This window comes from Nicotiana tabacum, chromosome 20, assembly GCF_000715075.1.
Source record: "Nicotiana tabacum cultivar K326 chromosome 20, ASM71507v2, whole genome shotgun sequence".
NCBI lineage: Eukaryota > Viridiplantae > Streptophyta > Magnoliopsida > Solanales > Solanaceae > Nicotiana > Nicotiana tabacum.
This window is the reverse complement of record NC_134099.1, coordinates 134,397,552-134,418,869: the sequence shown is the minus strand read 5'-3', so window position 1 is coordinate 134,418,869 and position 21,318 is coordinate 134,397,552. Positions and strand designations below refer to the sequence as shown.

Sequence of the window (21,318 nt, the reverse complement as noted above, 5' to 3'; positions counted from 1 at the left end):
ATCACTCCATATTATGCTGGACATCAACCTACTACTATAATCCTTCTTCTTTTTCCATTATACAATTTATCTACAATTTTCATACATTATTTATATCAAGTTATATATAACTACAATGTCATACCACTTAAAACAATTATTCAAAATTTATACAATATGTCTTTTGTACATTTTCATCTGATTTATATATATAGTAAAAATAAATTTCATACAACTAATTATATATTATACAACTTATCTACAACTTATCCACAACTTTCACACATTATTTCTACCCAGTTATATACAACTACAATATCATACAACTTAAATATAATTTTTATACAATGTTGTTCAACTTTCATACAATAGTTAAATAAATAAAAAAAATATATATATATATATATATATATATATATATATATATATATATATAAACAGAATACAATTTTTCTATAATTTTACTACAACTTAACTACAATTTTTGCAGCATAATGTATGTCATGTCTTCTTCTTATTCTTCTTCTTCTTCGACGAGTTTTAATCTGAAATTCAGCCAAAATCAAGTCTATTTTTCACCAAAACACCCTCAAATTGAGATATAAACTTCAAACCATATTCCCAATTGTTTGCAACAATACCCAATCCAAACAAATAATGGTTTTTGAAAACCCAAATTCGAATTTAAAGTTTCAAAGCTTTTTAATGGTTGTCAATGATGTAATTGCTGCTCTCTTTTCCTTTGCTTTACACTACTGAAATTAGGAATTGAGAGATAGAGAGACATAGAGAGAATTCCCAATTCTTTGCAACAACACCTAATTCAAATAAATAATATTTTGGAAAACCCAAATTCAAATTCAAAGCTTAAAAGCTTTTTATTGGCTATCAGTGATGGAATTGCTGCTCTATTGTGAAGATACGTGGGGAGGGGGTGAGATGTGGAGAGAGAATGTTGGGGAGTGGAAGATACCTTAGAGTGATTTTAGGATACTAATTATTATCATTAATTTTCTTAAAATGTACATAAATACTAATTGGGTATATAAAATATAATTACAGTAAAAGTTGAGCAGGAAGACTAATAGCATGTTTGGCCAAGCTTATTTTTGGCCAAAAGTATTTTTTTTTTTGCTAAAAGCACTTTTGACAAAAAATTGAGGTGTTTGGCCAAGCTTCTAAAAGGAAAAAAGTGCTTTTGAGGAGAAGCAGAAGCAGTTTTTGAGAAACAGAAAAAAATAGTTTCTCTCCAAAAATACTTTTTTGAGAAGCACTTTTGAGAAAAATATACCCAGAAGCAGTTTTTTAAAGCTTGATCAAACACCAATTACTGCTCAGAAGTGCTTTTAAAACTAATTAGTCAGACACAAACTATTTTGATCAAAATACTTTTGATAAAAACAATTTTCAAAAAAAGCCTTACTTTTGCAGCTTGGCCAAACGGGAAGTCCGAACTCCGAACTCCATAGAACATACCATTTCCTCACATCGACATGATTCAAGCACATGCTTAACTACAGGTCCCTCAATCTACAATCTACAGAGGACCGAAATTCCTAACGAGAATCAGCGATTCACTTCTGCTAGTGTTCACAAACGCGGAACTATCAGTTTTTCCCCATTCAAGCTCCCGACATCGGTAATTAATCTTCAAAATTCAGCTTAGACTTGTTAAAATTTCAATGTTATGCACACTCATGTACAATTTACGGACAAAATCTCATTGTTTGAATGATCCAATTATGCAAAGTGAATGATAAACCCTAGCTACGTTACTCTTCAAAATTTTGATTTTTAACTTGTTTAAGTTTTTGCTTTTTTTATTTCCCAGGTTTATGCGGAGCTAGCTATGGAGATGGAATATTTCCCGGAGGCAATGCCGGAAGAAGAAAGCTGTTCTTTTGATGAAAATAATGACGTAAGTTTTGTCGTCACTGTCTGTTAATTGGTATTGCTATGTAGCCCGTGGGTTTAAATAGAAAAACTAAATAATGAATTGTAATGTGCCAAGTTATTTGATGTACATTTTTTCCTTTTGGGAAATGGACTGTGGTTCCAGACGCATTGTTTTCAGTTAATTTATTGAACTGAAGATCCTTATATTGAAGCATATATGGATTTCATTGCAGGATTATTCGAGTTTGGACGGTGAAAGATGTGGGATATGTATGGATGTTGTCATTGACAGAGGAGTTCTAGACTGCTGTCAACACTGGTATTTAACTGTAATTTATTTTGCCAACTTCATCACTCTACGTGATATTAGAATAGAGAAGGAAGCGACTATAGTTTGACATAAATGGAGATTCCATTGGCTTCTCCCTTTTGTCATGTTATGCATTGTTCTCTTTCCTCTTTCCCTTAAGCGAAGTCAGTTGACTTACTCTTCTCTTCATGCAATCTATTTACGCAACCCTTTCCCTTCACGACAAGCCTAAGCTTACTATTTTTATGATCACATCTTTTCATATGTGCCTGTAATAGTATGTGGATTTCAGAAGTTTCAATGCCTGGCGGCATGCTTGAAAAAGTTTTTCTTGGGTGTTAGTTATGGTTTGTTCTCTTTAAGTAGATGTTTTCCAGAATAGTTCAGTTATGACGTTTCAATGTTTGTCTAAATTATTTATGACTTGTCAGCATATTTTCACTCTGGTAATCAGCTGTATTCTTGATCGGCCTTGTTGTTTCTGGTACTTAGTTTTGTTGGTGATACCACATCACCCGAAATTATGCGAATTTCCAGTTCCATGACTTTTGTCTTCCTGTTCTGTTACTGTTTATGATGAGTTGTGTGATATTGTGAGACCAATTACCGTACTGTGAGAATACGCGGGAGAAAATATGATTGATATTATTCACATATGTTAAACATGATACAATGAGTCCTATATATACATAACATATCCTACTCCTAATACATATGGGATTAGGGTTACATAACTATTCTAACACTCTCCCTCAAGCTGGTGCATATAAATCATATGTACCTAGCTTGTTACATATGTAGTTAATACGAGGATCACTGAGAGACTTGGTGAAAATATCTGCAAGCTGATCATTCGACTTCACAAACTTTGTAGCAATATCTCCCCGAGAGTATCTTTTCTTTGACAAAGTGACAATCAATCTCAATGTGTTTAGTTCTCTCATGGAACACTAGATTTGACGCAATATGAAGAGCAACTTGATTATCACACACAAGTCCCATCTGATTAATCTCACCAAATTTCAACTCCTTGAGCAACTGTTTGATCCAAATTAGCTCACATGTCGCCATAGCCATTGCTCGATATTCTGCTTCTGCACTAGACCGAGCAACCACATTTTGTTTCTTGCTCTTCCAAGATACCAAATTTCCTCCTACTAAGACACAATATCCAGAAGTAGAACGTCTATCAGAAGGTGATCCTGCCCAATCAGCATCTGAGTATCCAACGATTTGCTCATGGCCTCGATCCTCAAACAATAAACCTTTGCCTGGAGCTGAATTTATATACCGAAGAATGCGAACAACTGCATCCCAATGACTATCACACGGAGAATCCATAGACTGACTCACAACACTCACAGGAAAGGAAATGTCAGGTCTTGTCACTGTAAGGTAATTTAATTTACCAACCAACCGCCTATATCTTGCAGAATCGCTAAGAGGCTCCCCCTGTCTTGGTAGAAGTTTAGAATTCGGATCCATCGGAGTGTCAACAGGTCTACAACCTGTCATTCCTGTCTCCTCAAGAATATCTAAGGCATACTTTCGTTGTGAGATCACAATACCTGAGCTAGACTGAGCGACCTCAATACCCAGAAAATACTTTAGTTTGCCCAGATCCTTAGTCTGAAAGTGTTGAAAGAGATGTTGCTTCAATTTAGTAATACCATCCTGGTCATTGCCGGTAATAACAATGTCGTCAACATAGACCACCAGATAAATGCAGAGACTCGAAGCAGAATGCCGATAGAATACAAAGTGATCAGCTTCACTCCGAATCATGTCAAATTCCTGGATAACTGTGCTGAACTTACCAAACCAGGCTTGAGGAGACTGCTTTAGACCATAAAGTGACCGGCGCAAGCGACATACAAGGCCGCGAGACTCTCCCTGAGTAACAAACCCAGGTGGTTGCTCCATATAAACTTCATCCTCAAGGTCACAGTGTAAAAAAACATTTTTAATGTCCAGCTGATAGAGGGGCCAATGGCGAACAACAGCCATGGATAAAAAAAGGCGGACTGATGCTATCTTAGCCACGGGAGAGAAGGTATCACTGTAATCGAGCCCAAATATCTGAGTGTATCCCTTGGCAACAAGACAAGCCTTAAGACGATCAACCTTACCATCCAGACCAACCTTGACTGCATACACCCAACGACAACCAACAGTAGATTTACCTGAAGGAAGAGGGACGAGCTACCAAGTACCACTCGTATGTAAAGCAGACATCTCGTCAATCATAGCCTGTCGCCATCCTAGACGAGACAATGCTTCACCTGTAGACTTGGGATGGAAACAGAGGACAAAGAAGATAGAAAAGCATAATAGAGTGATGACAAACAATGATAACTTAAACCAACATAATGGGGATTAGGATTAAGGGTGGTTCGTATACCTTTCCGAAGTGCAATCGATTTACTAGGAAGAGACAAGTCCGCAGTAGGAGCAGGGTCAGGTGCAGGACGTGAATCAGCTGCGCCTGCTGGGTGCGGACGACGATGATATGTCAAGAGTGGTGTTCCTGTGGCAGAGAGTCTAGGAGGAGCCACGCTAGACTCTCCAACGGTAGGAATGGGTAAGACTTTTGTAGCGGAAGGTGAAGGAGAAACTATAGTAGACTCGGGTAAGACTTCTGTGGCGGAAGGTGAAGGAGGAGCTATAGTAGACTCCTTAAAAGTCGGTATAGGTAAGACCTCAGATATATCAAGGTGGTCAGAATGGTCAGAAGAGGTAAAGAAAGGTTTAGACTCAAAAAATGTGACGTCAGAGGACATAAAGTACCTACGAAGATCAGGTGAGTAACAACGATATCCCTTCTGAACACGAGAATAACGAAGGAAGACACACTTGAGAGCACGAGGAGCTAACTTATCTTTTCCATGGGCTAAGTTATGAATGAAACAAGTGCTCCCAAAAGCACGAGGGGGAACAGAGTATAAGGGTGATTGGGGAAACAATACTGTATACGGAATCTGATTCTGGATGGGAGATGAAGGCATCCGATTAACCAAATAACAAGCTGTGAGAACTGCATCGCCCCAAAAACGCAACGGAACATGAGATCCAATGAGAAGTGTGCGAGTAGTCTCAATGATGTGCCTATTCTTTCTCTTTGCAACCCTATTTTGCTGAGGGGTATAAGGACAAGAGGTCTGATGAATAATTCTTTGAGAAGTCATAAACTGCTGAAATTGAGAGGATAAATATTCTAAGGCATTATCACTACGAAAAGTGCGAATGGAAACACCAAATTGATTCTTAATTTCAGCACAAAAATTCTGGAATATAGAAAACAACTCCGAACGATCTTTCATTAAGAAAATCCAAGTACATCTTGAATGATCATCAATGAAACTAACAAAATAACGAAATCCCAAGGTTTAATTGACTCTACTAGGACCCCATATATCAGAATGAACTAAAGAAAAAACAGACTCTGCATGACTCTCAATACTATGAGGAAAGGAGGCTCGGGTATGTTTCTCGAGCTGACATGACTCATATTCTAATATAGATAAACTAGACAAACTAGGCACCATCTTCTGAAGCTTGGATAAACTTAGATGTCCTAAACGGCTGTGAATTAGGCCCGGAGGATCTGTAACTAGACATGCTTTGGAGGAATTGAGTGAGTTAAGGTGGTAAATGCCTTCTGATTCAAGTCCTGTTCCAATCGTCTGTCCCGTACTGCGGTCCTGCATAATAAAAGAATCATCAATAAAATATATACCACAATGGAGGGCATGAGTCAAACGACTAACAGATGCAAGATTAAAAGGACAGCCAGGGACATAAAGACCGGAATCTAGAGTGACAGAGGGTAGGGGATTCGCTTGTCCAACACCTTTTGCTTTAGTTTGAGACCCATTGGCTAAAGTAACAGTGGGAAGAGACTGTGAATACACAATATTTGACAAAAAAATGATTTATTATCAGAGATATGATCAGAAGCGGCTGAGTCCACAACCCATTGTCCAAGAGTACTAGACTGAGAAACACAAGCAAAAGAATTACCAGCAACAGAAGTATTAGTCTGAGCAACAGAGGCTACTTGTGGAGATGTCTGCTTACTTGCTCGATATTGAAGGAACTCATTATACTCTCCTTCAGATAAAGAAAATCCCTGTTTACCTGTAGTTTCGGTCTGAGCAACATAAGCATTTTTGGGTGGGTAACCATGTAAAGAATAGCAAACGTCACGAGTGTGTCCAAGTTTATGACAATAATAGCACTTGGGTCTAGATCTTCCAAAACGACCTCCTCCTCGTCTATTCTCCATAGTTTGAGATGCCCAATTGTCCACTGACTAGGATACGAGGATAGATGAGTCAAGTGTCTGTGATGAGCTCACTGGGTAACTTGGTGCTGCAGCAAGGCGAAGTAATCGAGAGAATAATTCATCAACTGTGGGGACAGTCGGACTAGCCAAAATCTGGTCATGTACTGAATCAAGGTCATTAGGGGGTCCAGCGAGTGTAAGAACTAGAAACATCTTCTGTCGTTGCTCTTGTTGCTTTTCAATACTAGCAGAAACTGGCATCAACGTCTCAAATTCTTCCATTACTGCCTGTACTTGTCCCAAGTAAGTAGACATATCCAATTCCTGTTTCTTCAAGCTTGACATTTGCGATACTACATCATAGAAATGAGATATATCATTAGTGTATAAATTACGAGCCTTTTCCCAAACTAAATAACATGTCTGGAATGGACAGAACAAGGGCATCAATTTGGAATCAATAGATCGCCACAGGATACTACATAACTGAGCATCGACCTTCTTCCAAAGTGTTTTGGCCTTTTCATCACCTTCGCTAGTTTTGTTAAATGATCTTGAACTCCTTGACCTTTACACCACAACTCGACAGACGAAGCCCAAGCTAAGTAGTTTGAACCTCCCATTAAAGATTCTGAGGTAATCATAACACTGGAACTGCCAGAACCTGGATTTTTAAACCCGAAAGCATCGACTCCCAAAGACATGTCGGATTATCACCAAATAATAGAAAGAATTAACTGACAACTCGCTGAAACAGATGAAGGAAAAACTGTTTTTGCCGGAAAATTACTGTAGCTGCCGGAAAAAGCCAGTGTAGTCACCGAAAAACTCAAAGTGGTCGGAATCAAACGAAAAAGGTATGGATAGACTCGGAATTACTAGGCGATCCGACTGTCCAACTGGAAGATTTTCAAAAAATGGCCGGAACAGTGTTCACGCGCCGGCGCGTGGGGCGCGTATGTCGGATCTCGCCGGGAAGTTCTGGCGCGTGTAAGGGAGTTTTCCGGTGGGGTTTACTGGGGTTTGGTCGCCGGAGCCTGAGGAGTCTTGTGGTGGTGTTGGTTTTTTTTGCATGCACCAACAGAAATTGAGGTGATTACGGGCAGCCTTCTAAGTCGCCGGAAAATTGCACGGCGACGAGGTCTTTCTTCCCGGAAGTCGCTGGAATGATGCACAACGATAGGTTTCTCACTAAAGCTCTGATACCATGTGAGAATACACGGGAGAAAATATGATTGATATTATTCACATATGTTAAACATGATACAATGAGCCCTATATATACATAACATATCCTACTCCTAATACATATGGGATTAGGGTTACATAACTATTCTAACACGTACCATAGGAAGTAAGGTTTTAGTTAAACATTTGTGAATGTGGACATTACTCAGATTAACATGTCAAATGTTGACTTTTTTTATCCAACCTCTAACTGCTTGTACAAATACAAATTATGTCCTAAGCTCTTCATTTAAATTTCAGGTTTTGTTTTACATGCATTGACAATTGGGCTACCATCACAAACTTATGCCCACTTTGCCAGAGTGAATTTCAATTGATCACTTGTGTGCCTGTGAGTAACTGAAATTATTGTTGTTGCTTCACATTGTTTTTATCCTATTTTTCAATTCATTAATGAGTTCAACAGTGTCTTAGTTACATTTAATGAGTTCAACAGTGTCTTAGTTACATACTTATCATTTAATGGCTTGATCTTTGTTTGCCGATGGTTCTGAGGTTCTTTTTCCCATCTTAAGTCAGTTCTGAAAGCTTTCATGAATTATAGTATAAGATCATCGAGGAGCCCAATTAATGCTTACTAATTTTCATGAAGGTTTTTGATACCATCGGGGGCAGCCAGACTGATGAGGATTTATATACCAGGTATAGTTTTAGTTTTTGGTTCTCTTTCAAATTTATAACAATCCACAACAGCTTTTTCAGCGATGGTCGTTATGCATTGCTATAAAAGAAAGATTCAGTTAGATTCATTTTCTTGTTAATTTGATTAGAGGAGAGAAGAGAGGAACCTTATAATTGTCAAAAGCACTATCTGCAACTCTACACTTAATGTAAGAAGCAACATGCAATAGGGAGTTGATCGTGAATGTGTGGTCTTGAAATTGTTCGAGTTATAAGATTGAACAACATGTAATATGGATCTGCTAGCCAAAAATAAGGAATATGTGAAGAACTTAAATAAAGCCACAAAACGAGAGAACTTGAGAAAGCCTCAGTTTAGCTGGGTCAAAGAAAATCACTTGGCAATGACAAGTGAAAATCTAATTTTTTTTTTTTGCAAATCCTTAAAACCCCTACATATGTATTTCTCCACAAATGTGAGAACTCGAAAGTGTCAGTCGTGCTGGTTCAAAGGAAATCATTTGGCAGCCACCAGTGAAAATTTTGCATCTTTTTTCAAATCCTGAAGACCCCTACCTGTATATTTCTCCACGAATGCGAGAAAATGAGAAAGCCTCAGTCGTGCTGGTTCAAAGGAAAGCAGTTGGCATTCACAAGTGAAAATGTAATACCTTTTTGCAAATCCTCAAGACCTCTACCTATAGATTTCTACTCTACCTCAAGGGATTGTGAGATAAGATCTTCACAATTCCTTCTTCCTTCTCAAAATGGATGCTAAATATTTTCTACAATTTGTATTAGGAACTTTTCTTGTGCTTCATGATTCTACACGGCTGATCTAATGACTATCTGGAATACTCAAAGAGTTCTACTTATAGCTCTTTCTACGCCCGTGTTTGTTCATTGGTACAGGCATATGATGGTGTTTTCCAACCACTTCCATAAGTAGCTGCATAGTTGCAGCTCATAGGATGCTGCGAATGTGTACATTTAGATAACTCCTTCACTATTATCAGAAATCTCAACTTTCTTTTTGAAGCTGATGCTGGATTTTCTAGATTCACATACTTGCTATTTGAAGTGCTCTTGCAGCCTCTGTATCATTATTGCTCTTCTTTAGTTTGAAAACTTTGGACCTTGAGGTTTAAGGTTGTTGAGTATGGAAATGGTGAAAGCTTCTAGCCATAGTCGAGTTTTAAAACTTAACATCCTAAAATTTCTTCAGAGATACATTAACCAAAAAAAACATTTTCTTCTCAGGTACTCAAGTATAGATCTTCAATCTTATATCATGCATATCTCTCGAGAAGATTTAATTTAATAATGTTCATTCTCTAGCAGTGGCTTGATTAGTTGCAAGAATTTACTATCGAGTATAACTTTCTGATCTTTGCAGAGATGATGATTGGTCCATTGAGGGGAAGACTAATACTCTTTCATTCCCATCATACTATATCGACGAGAATGTGAGTTACCATGTTCAATTGACTACGAATAATTGTTTTCCACCCTTGCTACTAGAACCTCAAATCTCTGTGGGAGCCATACCCATGGAAACCGATAGAGAATAAATACACTGCGAAATCTCATGACTTTCGTTTGATCAGCTTAGAGTTGTCGAGATTCCTCCTTGGTTCTGTTTTTTCTCTTTTCCTAAATCCTAGTTTTCTCTCTTGGGTGCTGGTGTTACTTTTTCACTTTTTTGAGATGCAACATAGTATGTGATCTCATTTCGTCTTTCCAAGTTCCAGTGCACCAAATTGAAATTCTTATTGGTGAATGTATGGTTTCATGCTTCGAAAAGCTGATATTGTATTTCTTGTGACCTTCACCGCCGTCATATCAGTAAGATACTCTTGTAGATTACTGAAGCAGAATTCTGCAAGAAGTGGTTGTCTCTTCTTGGAATCTTTGAAATCTTACGGATTTTTTTGGGGGTTTCCATGACTCTATTTTGTCATATTGTGTTATAATTTTGGAAGTCAATTTTTTATCTGTAATTACTATGCTTTGTCTTTTCTAGGCAGTTGTCTGCTTGGATGGAGATGGCTGCAAAGTTCGGGCCGGATCAGTTACAAATGAAGGAGATCTGAATCTTGATACGTCAATTGCTTGTGATTCATGTGATATCTGGTATGATAATATATCAATTTTCTTAATCTAATAGTATGTTTTGCTAAAATAATCACCAACTGCTAAGTTGAATAGTTCTATGTTCTGGATTATGTGAAGATGTCAAGATGAATACAGACCTATGTTATTTTGTCGTCCTTCCCTGTCTTGCTTATTGCCTGTTTAGAGCATGTTAAAATTTGTGTATACAAAGCACTGATGGAACAGAATATTGTGATTATTCAGAGGGTTTATATAAAATTGATAGCATTGTTCGTATGGAACTGAGATTCAGTAAGGAGAGTGATCTACGGATGGATGTTATAAGCTTTTGCAACTTGGAATTTGATGAGAGCTTGAGAAGCACTCCATGGGCCTCGTAGGGCACTCTTTATTGTGAACTTCTTGAAATATTTTACATATTCTACAAAAAGTTACTACGTCCATCTCAAAAATTGTCCTACTTTGACTTGTACAGAGATACCTAAACGGATATTCTTGTTGCCTATGTTAGACTAATCCATATTGATTGATGGAATGAACTGTTGTCTCCTCATATGATATTGAATGGGACAATGTTACCATTATAAAAAAAAATGATATTGAATTGGACAATCCTAATCTCTTGGCCTAGTTTTTGAAGCTGAGTTAAATCCAATATCCATTTCTGTTAGCATTGTATCAGAGATAGACCTATCTATATTCTTTGTTCACCCAAAGCGAACAATACCTTGACAGTTGGGCCTGGGTCATGACAGGTGGTATCGGAGCTAGTACCTCCCTAGTACGGTGGTGGGGTGAATCTCAGCGAGGATGCTGAGTCCCTAAGAGGGGTTAGTGCAACCACCTAGGGACCGCTGGCGGTTGAACTCGAAAGGGGGTACTTTATGTTGTGAAACTTGCCTTACGCAAATCGCACATTGGAATGAGTAGGGAAAATAAGGGGTCATGTAACCGCGAGTTTAGGATTCAATCGCTGAGACGTCTTTTTGATTAAACCCAAAGTGACAACTGTGGGCCCAAAAGCTTTTAGGTGGCCTAGAGGGGTCAGGGAAAAGCGGATATTACCTTGACAATTGGAGCTGGACCATGACACTCGCCTGCCCAACCAATTATTTCCTTTTCGTTTTTAATATGTTTGCTATCCTGTCTCTTTTGCTCGACCAATTCTGGAGGCACCACTCTCACCTCCACTGATAACGCGACATAATCGTCTCTTTTCTATGATCATTGTGTTAGCACTCTTTAGCTGATCGTTCTTGGAATGCTGCCTCCTCTGCCCAGTATTCTGGAAACTTTAACAAACAAAATGTTTTTTCAAGATTCTTTTCGTTTCTTTTTTCTTAATGGTATCGGAGTTGGGTATTTAGTCCCTCCTTTGAAGATTGGATTTGAGGTCATTATGAAAAATTCTTATTCTACTTTTGTTCTTTTTGGTATAAAATTTTTTGGTAGTCCACTGAATTTTCGGTCACTCTTCCAAAATAGTCTAGTTCTCATTTGTTTCTCTATGGTATCAAAGTTTGGGAATTAAGTCCCTTTGATCACTGTATTTCCGGTCACTGTTTTGATAAGTCGTGATCTCTTTCTCTCTATGATATTCGAGTTGTGTATTTAGTCCCTCCTCAGAATTGTGTATTTAGTCCCTTCTCTAATCATTGTGTATCCGTCATTGTTCGGAAAAAAGACTTCTTCGCTTCTCTTTCTTTATGGTCACAGTCACAGAGATATGGTACTAGTGCCTCCTTTGAACGTGGAATTTCCCGTCAATGTTTCAAAAAATGTCTCCTCCTCCTTATGGATTCGTGGTTGTGCCATTGCCTAGTTGTTTTTTCTCACAACAGTAATGATGAGATAAAAGCTGATCTGACATACTCAATTTGGCTTCCAGTTTTAATCTGCAAACCCAAGTTACTTCATTATTATTTTTTTGGTTTCCACTCTGTGTCCGGTACCCGCATTGGGGCCTCGATTAATCCAAATTCGCACATAAGGCCCATAAAGAGGAAGTGCTTCATAGATAAATATGGAGTGCAAAATAACTGGTGTACTAGACAAAGCAACTCACCCCATGGGACAGGGCCTTGGAAGCACATCTCAAAATTATGGGGGGAATTGGAGCTCAGTTCTAAATTCAAGCCGGGAAATGGAGCACAATTATTATTCTGGAAGGACAAGTGGTTGGGGCCTGTGGCTCTAAAGGATGAGTTTCCCAACCTATATAGAATAGCAAGCAATCAGGGATTCTATGTAGGTCAGAATTGGAATAACAACACTTGGGATCCTCTTTTCAGAAGAAACTTTCAAGACTTGGAACTGACTGAACTAATGGAGCTATATGCTAAATTAGCAGGGGTTACTGTCAATCCACATGTCAGGGATAGTCTTCAGATTCTGAAGAAGGAGCTTTTACAGCCAAGAAAGGGTATGCTCTCTTATGCTCCAACAAAGAACTGACTGATAATTGGCCATGGAAGCTAATCTGGAAGACCAAGTTACCTCCCAAAGTGATCTGCTTGTGCTGGCTAGCTTTGTATGAAGCTTGTCTTACTCAGGATAACCTGAGTAAGGGAAGCATTCTGACTGTAAATAGATGCTATATGTGCAGAATGAACTTCAAAAGTGTAAGGCATCTGTTTTTGGATTGTCCAGTAGCAGCAGATATTTGGAACATGTTCCTGTCTATTTTCGGGATAGCTTGGGTCATGCCTTGCTCCATCAAAGATGCATATGAAAGTTGGTGCTCTTGGAAAGTTGGAAAACCCATCAAAAAGACTTGGTTAATGGTGCCTGCCTCAATTTTTTGGTGTATTTGGAATGAACTAACCGTAGGTGTTTTGATGGGATCTCAACTTCAAATCATGCTCGTAAAGCTAAATGTTTAGTGGATTTATTTAGCTAGCTTAACCAAGCCCCTGGATCTAGCTGTGAACAACTTTTGGAAGGTGTCTGCTCCTTAGTTATAGATTAATCTTTGTATCTGAGCAGTCACCTTTTACCCTATTGTAATTTTGTTTGCATCTTCTTGATGCCTTTAATGAAAGTTCTATGACTTCATCAAAAAAAGAAGAGGAAGTACTCCCTACAAGATATTTTTTCATTCCCCAGTCCCGAAACCGATACTTCTAGTTAAGGGTGAAGAGATCCTATCCATCCCGCTATAAACCTTGGTGGTTTACTTCAATACATTGAATTTGAGGGAGCATTTTGAAAGTTCAGAGAAAGTTATGTATCTTTTTGGTTAACTTCTGCATATCTAGAATTATAGAATTCACGTAAGAGAATACTAAAGAATATTTACATTATAGAATATTTTGTATTCAGTGGTAGAATATTTACTTACCAAGTTAGAGTAGAGAATACCTATTTACCATCAATGTTGTGAAAGGCTCTCTTGAGGCGTGCTTAAACCGTGAAGCTCAGTGCGAAATAGGTTCATGCTTTGCCTTGCTTAATCAGTGCTTCAGTGCAGGCACAAAGGCACTAGGCTTACATATCATTGCTCACGTGTCTATCTTAAAGAGGACCATACTAAACAATAAACATTTTACCCAATTATAAAATTTTTATCATAAATTTGTTGTCTTTTGTTGTTTTTGGGTTTATAGTTATTATTTTGAACTACATATATATACACACACGCGCACACATACATATATAAAGCTCGTGCTTTATTTACATTTTGCGCTTAAAGCCCCAATTGACTTTATCGCTTTTTTTTCCCCGCGTTTAGTCTTTGATAACCCCACTTGTGGGATTATTCTAGGTTGTTGTTTTTGTTGCTGTTGTTGTTGTCGTTGTCGTCGTTGTCTTTGATAACAGCACTGTACCATATTGTAAGCAACCTAAGACTTCTATATAAGGAGTCGTTCTTTTTTTTTTTGAAAAGGTAACATATTTATATATAAATAAAAGACTATACAAAAGCTATGAAGTCACCCATAATTACAAGGAGGCCTAATAAGAAAAGACACTCCTAATCCTTTGTCTTCTCATAATGATTCTAAAATATCAAAAATAGATTCATGATCTTCTAAATATTCTCCTTTACACCAAAAGTAAAAAAGAACTAAACATTTCATTTCATCTTTTGAATGTTACTGTATCTATCTTCAAAGCATCTTTAATTTCTTTCTTCCCAGTTTGTCCACCAGATGCAAGCTGGGACAATCTTCCATCTCTCTTTATTACTGGATAGATTGCCTTCTCTATTCCAACATGTTAAAACTTCAGGTATTCTTCTTGGCATAACCCACAATATTCCCCTCAGATTAAGGAATATCCTCCATAATTGTAAAGTCACTCTACAATGCAAAAAGAGATGATTGATTGTCTCTTCCTCCCTCCACATAAGTAACATCTAGAACATAGCTGGAATCCTCTCTTGATTAAATTATCCTGAGTTAGTACTGCCTCCTTTGCCAACAACCATGTAAAACATGCTACTTTATAAGGAATTTTAGCCTTCCGAATCAATTTCCATGGCCAACAGCCAATCTGATTGTTTGAGATGTTGAACTCCTTATATGCTGCTTTAACCGAGAACTTCCCTTTGCTATTCCCTTGCCATGTGACACTGTCTTCTGCAGTATAGGTCCCTTTGAATTGTTCCAAATTCTTATAGAATTTTGCAAATCTATTAATCTCCTAATCATTTAATAGTCTTCTGAAGGTCAGAGTCCATCCTTGATTTGTCCAAACCTCTGCTACTGTTGCTTCCTGTTGTTGATTCAGTAAATAAATATCAGGAAAGAGCTGTTTTAGTGATCCCCAGAAAGATACCTTCAAAACCAATCAAGAAATCTTCTCTCTTTTCACATTAAAATGTGACGTCATGTGCATTTATATGATAGTCTAGACATATTTTAACATTCTCCAATCATTTTTATAAATATTAAAATAGTTGATGAAGGTGTTGGTTTATGTTTAGTCAACAATGACATGCCAATTGGAAGAGTTGGTGGAAAGAGTTGGTGTGGATGCTAGGAGGAAGCTTCCTCCTTTGATGTCACCCATGACATCAAGAGGAGGTAGTTTGATGTCACCAATGACATCAAGAGGAGGTCTTTACCTCTATAAATAGATGCACTCCTTCATTTGTAGAAACCATCCCAAAAATAATACAACACATTGTAGTGAGTAGAGAGTTAAGAGAGAAATTCTCTTAAGTGTAATTGGGAACTCTCCCCTTCCTTTGTTAATATTAAAAAGGCAACTGTTCTCTGGTGGACGTAGGATTATTTTGATCCGAACCACGTTAAATCTTGTGTTTTTTCTTTTACGTTTCCGCTAACAATTGGTATCAGAGCAACAAGATTCTTTAACGATCCAAGGAGGAAGAACAAGCAAAGATGAGTTCCATGAAGTTTGAAATTGATAGATTCAGTGGACGCAACAACTTCAATATCTGGAAGATCCAGATGATGGCGTTACTGCGGAGGGAAGGTTCAATCCATGCTATTGACGGAAAGTATCCTAAGGATATATCAGCTCCCGATAAGGAGAAGATTGAAGGGGATGCATTGAGTGCAATCCAACTATCCCTTGCACCTAACGTGCTTTGTGAAGTGAGTACGGGTACCGAAGAGACGGCCAAACAGTTATGGGAAAAGCTAGAAGGGCTATACCAAGACCGATCAGTGACAACAAGGATGTTGTTACAACGGCGTCTTCACACATTTAAGATGGGGTCAGGTACTTCGTTACAAGATCATTTAGATGCGTTCAATAAACTTGTCATGGACTTACAGATTGCAGGAATTAAAAAGGAGGAGGAGACGCTTGCATGTGCTTTGCTATTTTCATTGACTTCAGGATATCGTGATATTGAGAATTCAATGATGTATAGCAAGGAGCCTATCAAGCTTGAGCAAGTGCGGCAGACACTTAACTCTAGTGATGTGCGGAGGCACATTGAAGGAGATAGAGATGACCAGGCAAGTGGGCTCTTTGTGAGAGGCCGGACTAGCCAACAGGGAAAGAGCAAATCAAAGCACAGATCAAAATCTCGTGTGAACAAGAAGAATACAGAGTGTTGGGGTTGTGGCAAGAAGGGGCACTTTAAACGAGACTATCAAATGTCAAAGTCCAAGGAAAAGGCGAGTGCATCCACAGTTGAACAGGTACATGATTTTGATAATGATTATGTACTAACAACATCGTGTAATAATAATAGTAGTTATGGAAACAAATGGGTGTTAGACTCTGCTTGCACTCTGCATATGACGTTCCGAAAATAGCAGCTATGAGAAAAGTGGAGGAACCGTAGTAATGGGCAATAATGCAACTTGTGCAATAGTTGGCATTGGCTCAGTTCGGGTTCACTGCCATGATGGAGTCGTGAGGACTATTACACAAGTCCGTCATGTTCCTTATCTGAAGAAGAATTTGATCTCCCTGAGTACTCTGGATGAACAAGGCTACAGGTACATGAGCGAAGCAGGAACTATAAAGGTGACTAAAGGTTCTTTAGTCATGCTGAAAGGCAAGCTGGAGAACGGCCTTTACACATTGGCCGGAAGCACCATTGTTGGCTCTGCAAATGCATCTACAGTGCAGTTATCTAATGATGACAAGGAAAGACTATGGCACATGAGACTGGGTCATATGAGCGCACGTGGACTGGAGATGTTGAGCAATCGTAACCTTTTGGAAGGTGAGAAGATCAGCACACTTGACTTCTGTGAGCACTGCGTTCTAGGGAAGCAAAAGAAGGTCAGCTTCAGCACTGGCAAACACAAGACAAGAGGAGTGCTAGACTACATCCATTCAGATTTATGGGGTCCCTCTAAACTTCTATCGAAGGGCAAAAAGAGGTATCTTCTCACTTTTATTGATGATTTCTCACGAAAGGTTTGGGTGCATTTTTTGAAGGCAAAAAGTGATGCTTTTGAAGCATTTAAAGAGTGGAAGATTTTGGTTGAAAATCAAATGGAGCGGAAAATCAAGTATCTTCGCACAGACAATGGCTTGGAGTTTTGCAATGAAGAGTTTAATGAATTCTGCAAGGTTCATGGGATCTCAAGACATAGGACTGTCAGGCATACCCCACAGCAGAATGGAGTTGCCGAGAGAATGAACAGAACTCTTCTTGAAAAGGCTCGTTGTATGCTCCTACAAGCCAAAATGTCCAAAGTATTTTGGGCTGAAGCAGTTCACACTGCTCCTCATATTGTCAATCGATCTCCAGCATCGGCAATTGACTTTAAGACTCCGAATGAGGTATGGTCAGGTGAACCCTCTAACTATTCATACTTACGAGTATTTGGGTGTCCAGCTTATTATCACGTTAATGAAGGAAAACTTGAACCAAGGGCTAAGAAGGCCATATTCGTAGGGTATGTGGATGGAGTAAAAGGGTACAAACTTTGGTGTTTGTCTTTACTCAAATTTATAGTTAGTAGAGATGTCACCTTTGATGAATCCTCTATACTTGATCCCCGTAAAGTTTCCGTGGAGTTTTCAGGAAACAAGAACGACGAGCAGGTGGAGCTTCCGGTGGAGCTTGCCAAGGAAAAGGATAAAGAGACTCAGGTTAAAGATGAGTCAGAAGATGTAGACCTTGAAGAACTTGCTGTCAATAAACCATACACAATTGCAAAGGGGAGGGAGAAGAGGCAGATACGAGAACCGGAACGCCTTATAGATCAAGCAAACTTAATTGCATATGCGTTCGTAGCTGCACAAGAAGAGATTAAGGATCTGGAGCCCTCCTCGTATATTGAAGCAACTTCTTGCAAGGATGCTGTACAATGGCGGTTAGCCATGACTGAAGAGATGGAGTCTCTTCACAAGAATCAGACATGGGTCTTAGTGAAAAGACAAAAGGGAAGAGGACAGTTGGATGCAAGTGGGTCTACCGAAAGAAAGAGGGAATTCCTGAAGTGGAAGATGCTAGGTTCAAGGCGAGATTGGTTGCAAAAGGATTCAGTCAGAAGGAGGGAATTGACTACAATGAGATTTTCTCTCCAGTCGTGAAGCATAGCTCAATTCGCGTGCTACTAGCATTGGTTGCCCAATTTGACTTGGAGCTTCAACAACTTGATGTCAAAACTGCTTTCTTACACGGTGATCTAGAAGAGACAATCTATATGGATCAGCCTGAAGGTTTCCTAGCTGAGGGAAAAGAAGATCACGTATGCCAACTAAAGAAGTCTTTATATGGTTTGAAGCAATCCCCTAGACAGTGGTACAAGAGGTTTGATGCATTCATGACTACACATGAATTCTCAAGGAGTGCATTTGATAGCTGTGTGTATCACAAGAAGATGTCTGGTAACTCAATGATTTATTTACTGTTGTATGTTGATGATATGCTTATTGCTGCTAACAACATTACAGAGATAAATGCTTTGAAGAAACTGTTGAGTAAGGAATTTGACATGAAGGATTTAGGAGCTGCAAAGAAAATCCTTGGTATGGAGATTTCAAGAGAAGACGGTGTTGTACATCTTTCTCAGAAGAGGTATATTGAAAGGGTTCTCAAGAGATTCAATATGCATACGTGCAAGCCTGTAAGTACACCATTAGCTCCTCATTTTAAACTTTCAGAGTTACAAATGCCTCAGTCCGAGGATGAGGTGGAGCATATGTCAAAGATTCCTTATGCTAGTGCAGTTGGTAGCATTATGTATGCTATGGTATGCACACGTCCAGATATTGCTCAATCTGTAAGTGTGGCAAGTAGATACATGTCCAGCCCATGAAAGAGGCATTGGGAAGCTGTCAAGTGGATATTGAGATATCTCAAAGGAGCTTCTGGTGTTGGTCTGACCTTTCGAAAAAGTGGTGGAGGTATTTCAATTCTCGGTTATGTAGATTCTGACTATGCAGGAGATCTTGACAGAAGAAGGTCCACAACTGGATACATCTTTACCCTCGTTGGCAGTGCCGTTAGTTGGAAGTCGACTCTGCAGTCGATTGCCGCTTTGTCTACGACAGAAGCAGAATACATGGCAGTAGCGGAGGCGGTGAAGGAAGCTATCTGGTTGAAAGGTTTAGTAGCGGAATTGAGTTTGGTTCAGCTGGAATCAACTCTTAGATGTGATAGTCAGAGTGCTATTCATCTAATGAAAAATCAGAGATTTCATGAGCGCACTAAACACATTGATGTCAGATTTCATTTTATTCGAGATGTTGTTGAAGAGGGAACTATCAAGGTCGTGAAGGTTATCACAGACGATAATGCTGCAGATATGTTGACCAAGATAGTCCCACTCGCTAAGTTTGCACACTGCAAGGACTTGGCGGGGGTGTGCATCAACTGATGCAACTCCGAAGAGAACAGTTGTTAGGTGGAGGTGGTATGTTCAACAATGGTTTGATTCTTCTTATTTCTTACAACGGGGTTGCCCAGTAAGCTTAGAAGTTTTGGCCGGAGTTGTTCACACGCACGCTCGAAACGCAAACCAAGGTGGAGATTGAAGGCGTTGGTTTATGTTTAGTCAACAATGGCATGCCAATTAGAAGAGTTGGTGGAAATAGTTGGTGTGGATGCTAGGAGGAAGCTTCCTCCTTTGATGTCACCCATGACATCAAGAGGAGGTAGTTTGATGTCACCAATGACATCAAGAGGAGGTCTTTAGCTCTATAAATAGATACACTCCTTCATTTGTAGAAACCATCCCAAAAATAATATAACACATTGTAGTGAGTAGAGAGTTAAGAGAGAAATTCTCTTAAGTGTAATTGGGAACTCTCCCCTTCCTTTGTTAATATTAAAAAGGCAACTGTTCTCTGGTGGACGTAGGATATTTTGATCCGAACCACGTTAAATCTTGTGTTCTTTCTTTTACGTTTCCGCTAACAGTTGATATGTTAAGTTACAACTTACAACCCTTAGGTACATGAGGTATCTTATCAGTAGGTCTGATAGCTCAATCAATTAGCATTTTCCTTGATATTTCATGCAAAATCCGAGTTTCTTACCTGATTATGATACACGGATTCTCAAGAAAAAAAGCCTGCTTATGTATCTTCTAAATGATATAATCACTTTCTCCAGCAGTGGGATTCTCTGTTACATTTTCTCCTAATGTAAACTTTCTTAAACTGAGAACGTGTTTCATATCACCGAAGTTCTTAATTTCTCTATTTTTCTCTAGGGTTTCTCCTTTGATTCTTTGCATATATTTGTGTAGGTATCATGCCTTTTGTGTTGGATTTGACACTGAGGACACTTCTGAAAGTTCATGGCTATGCCCAAGGTAAGCATGGATATTTAGTTCCACATTTCCTTTTTATATGTATTTAGTAGCTGGACATGTGTATGTTTCTTTTCTTGATAACCATGGTGTCCGAGCTAGATTACGTGCACCTCAATTAACCACGGCACACCTGAACATGTTTTTTTTTCCTGTGCGTGTCTGACTTGTGTGTTATTGAGACTATGCAAAGATTACTCATGATTTGTACTTAGCTACTGCAATTATGTCTATAATATTCAGAATTTATAATCTTTCCTAGAATCATAATATGTAGTTTATCTAAACTCTAATCTTTGTAATTTACTAAGAATCTCCAGCCATGTTTGAAGGAATAACCAAGTTTTACAATCTTTTCAACATACTCTATTTAATTATCATGTTATCAGATTTAGGGAATCAAACCGACTTTTTGAAATCAACAGTGTAGTTGAAAAGGCTCTTCAGTATTCTTCTAGGCTGACCACATTCATGGAAGAAGCGTAGAGCACCTGCGACCTTTGTCTAGAGTTCCATACTCTTAGCCGCTATCTTCACATACTGATCAACTTTGGTTGATGTGTGAGAAATTTTCCATATCATATTGGACGACTCCTTTGAAGCCGGAAACTCATTTTCATCTGTAACCACCTTCCAATTTACTCTACATGGATAAATTCTTCATG

General features: G+C 38.7%; 1 protein-coding gene across 5 annotated transcripts in view; it reads left to right on the top strand.

Moving 5' to 3' along the window:
- Window positions 1–1,407: 1,407 nt before the first annotated feature.
- The window catches only part of LOC107794701 (uncharacterized protein At4g10930-like), a 33,252-nt gene continuing 13,341 nt past the window's right edge, over window positions 1,408–21,318 (top strand). Inside the window, exons 1-8 of one of the 5 annotated variants that reach the window (XM_075239949.1) lie at window positions 1,408–1,618; window positions 1,811–1,897; window positions 2,109–2,194; window positions 7,959–8,049; window positions 8,311–8,360; window positions 9,736–9,805; window positions 10,363–10,472; window positions 20,591–20,656. In XM_075239949.1, the coding sequence (XP_075096050.1) occupies window positions 1,829–1,897; window positions 2,109–2,194; window positions 7,959–8,049; window positions 8,311–8,360; window positions 9,736–9,805; window positions 10,363–10,472; window positions 20,591–20,656 (542 nt within the window). In that variant the 5' untranslated portion in view covers window positions 1,408–1,618; window positions 1,811–1,828. Of the gene's footprint in view, window positions 1,619–1,810; window positions 1,898–2,108; window positions 2,195–7,958; window positions 8,050–8,310; window positions 8,361–9,735; window positions 9,806–10,362; window positions 10,473–20,465; window positions 20,487–20,590; window positions 20,657–21,318 lie in introns of those variants that run through there. The other 4 variants (XM_075239948.1, XM_075239951.1, XM_075239952.1 and 1 more) reach the window with 4 other exon arrangements.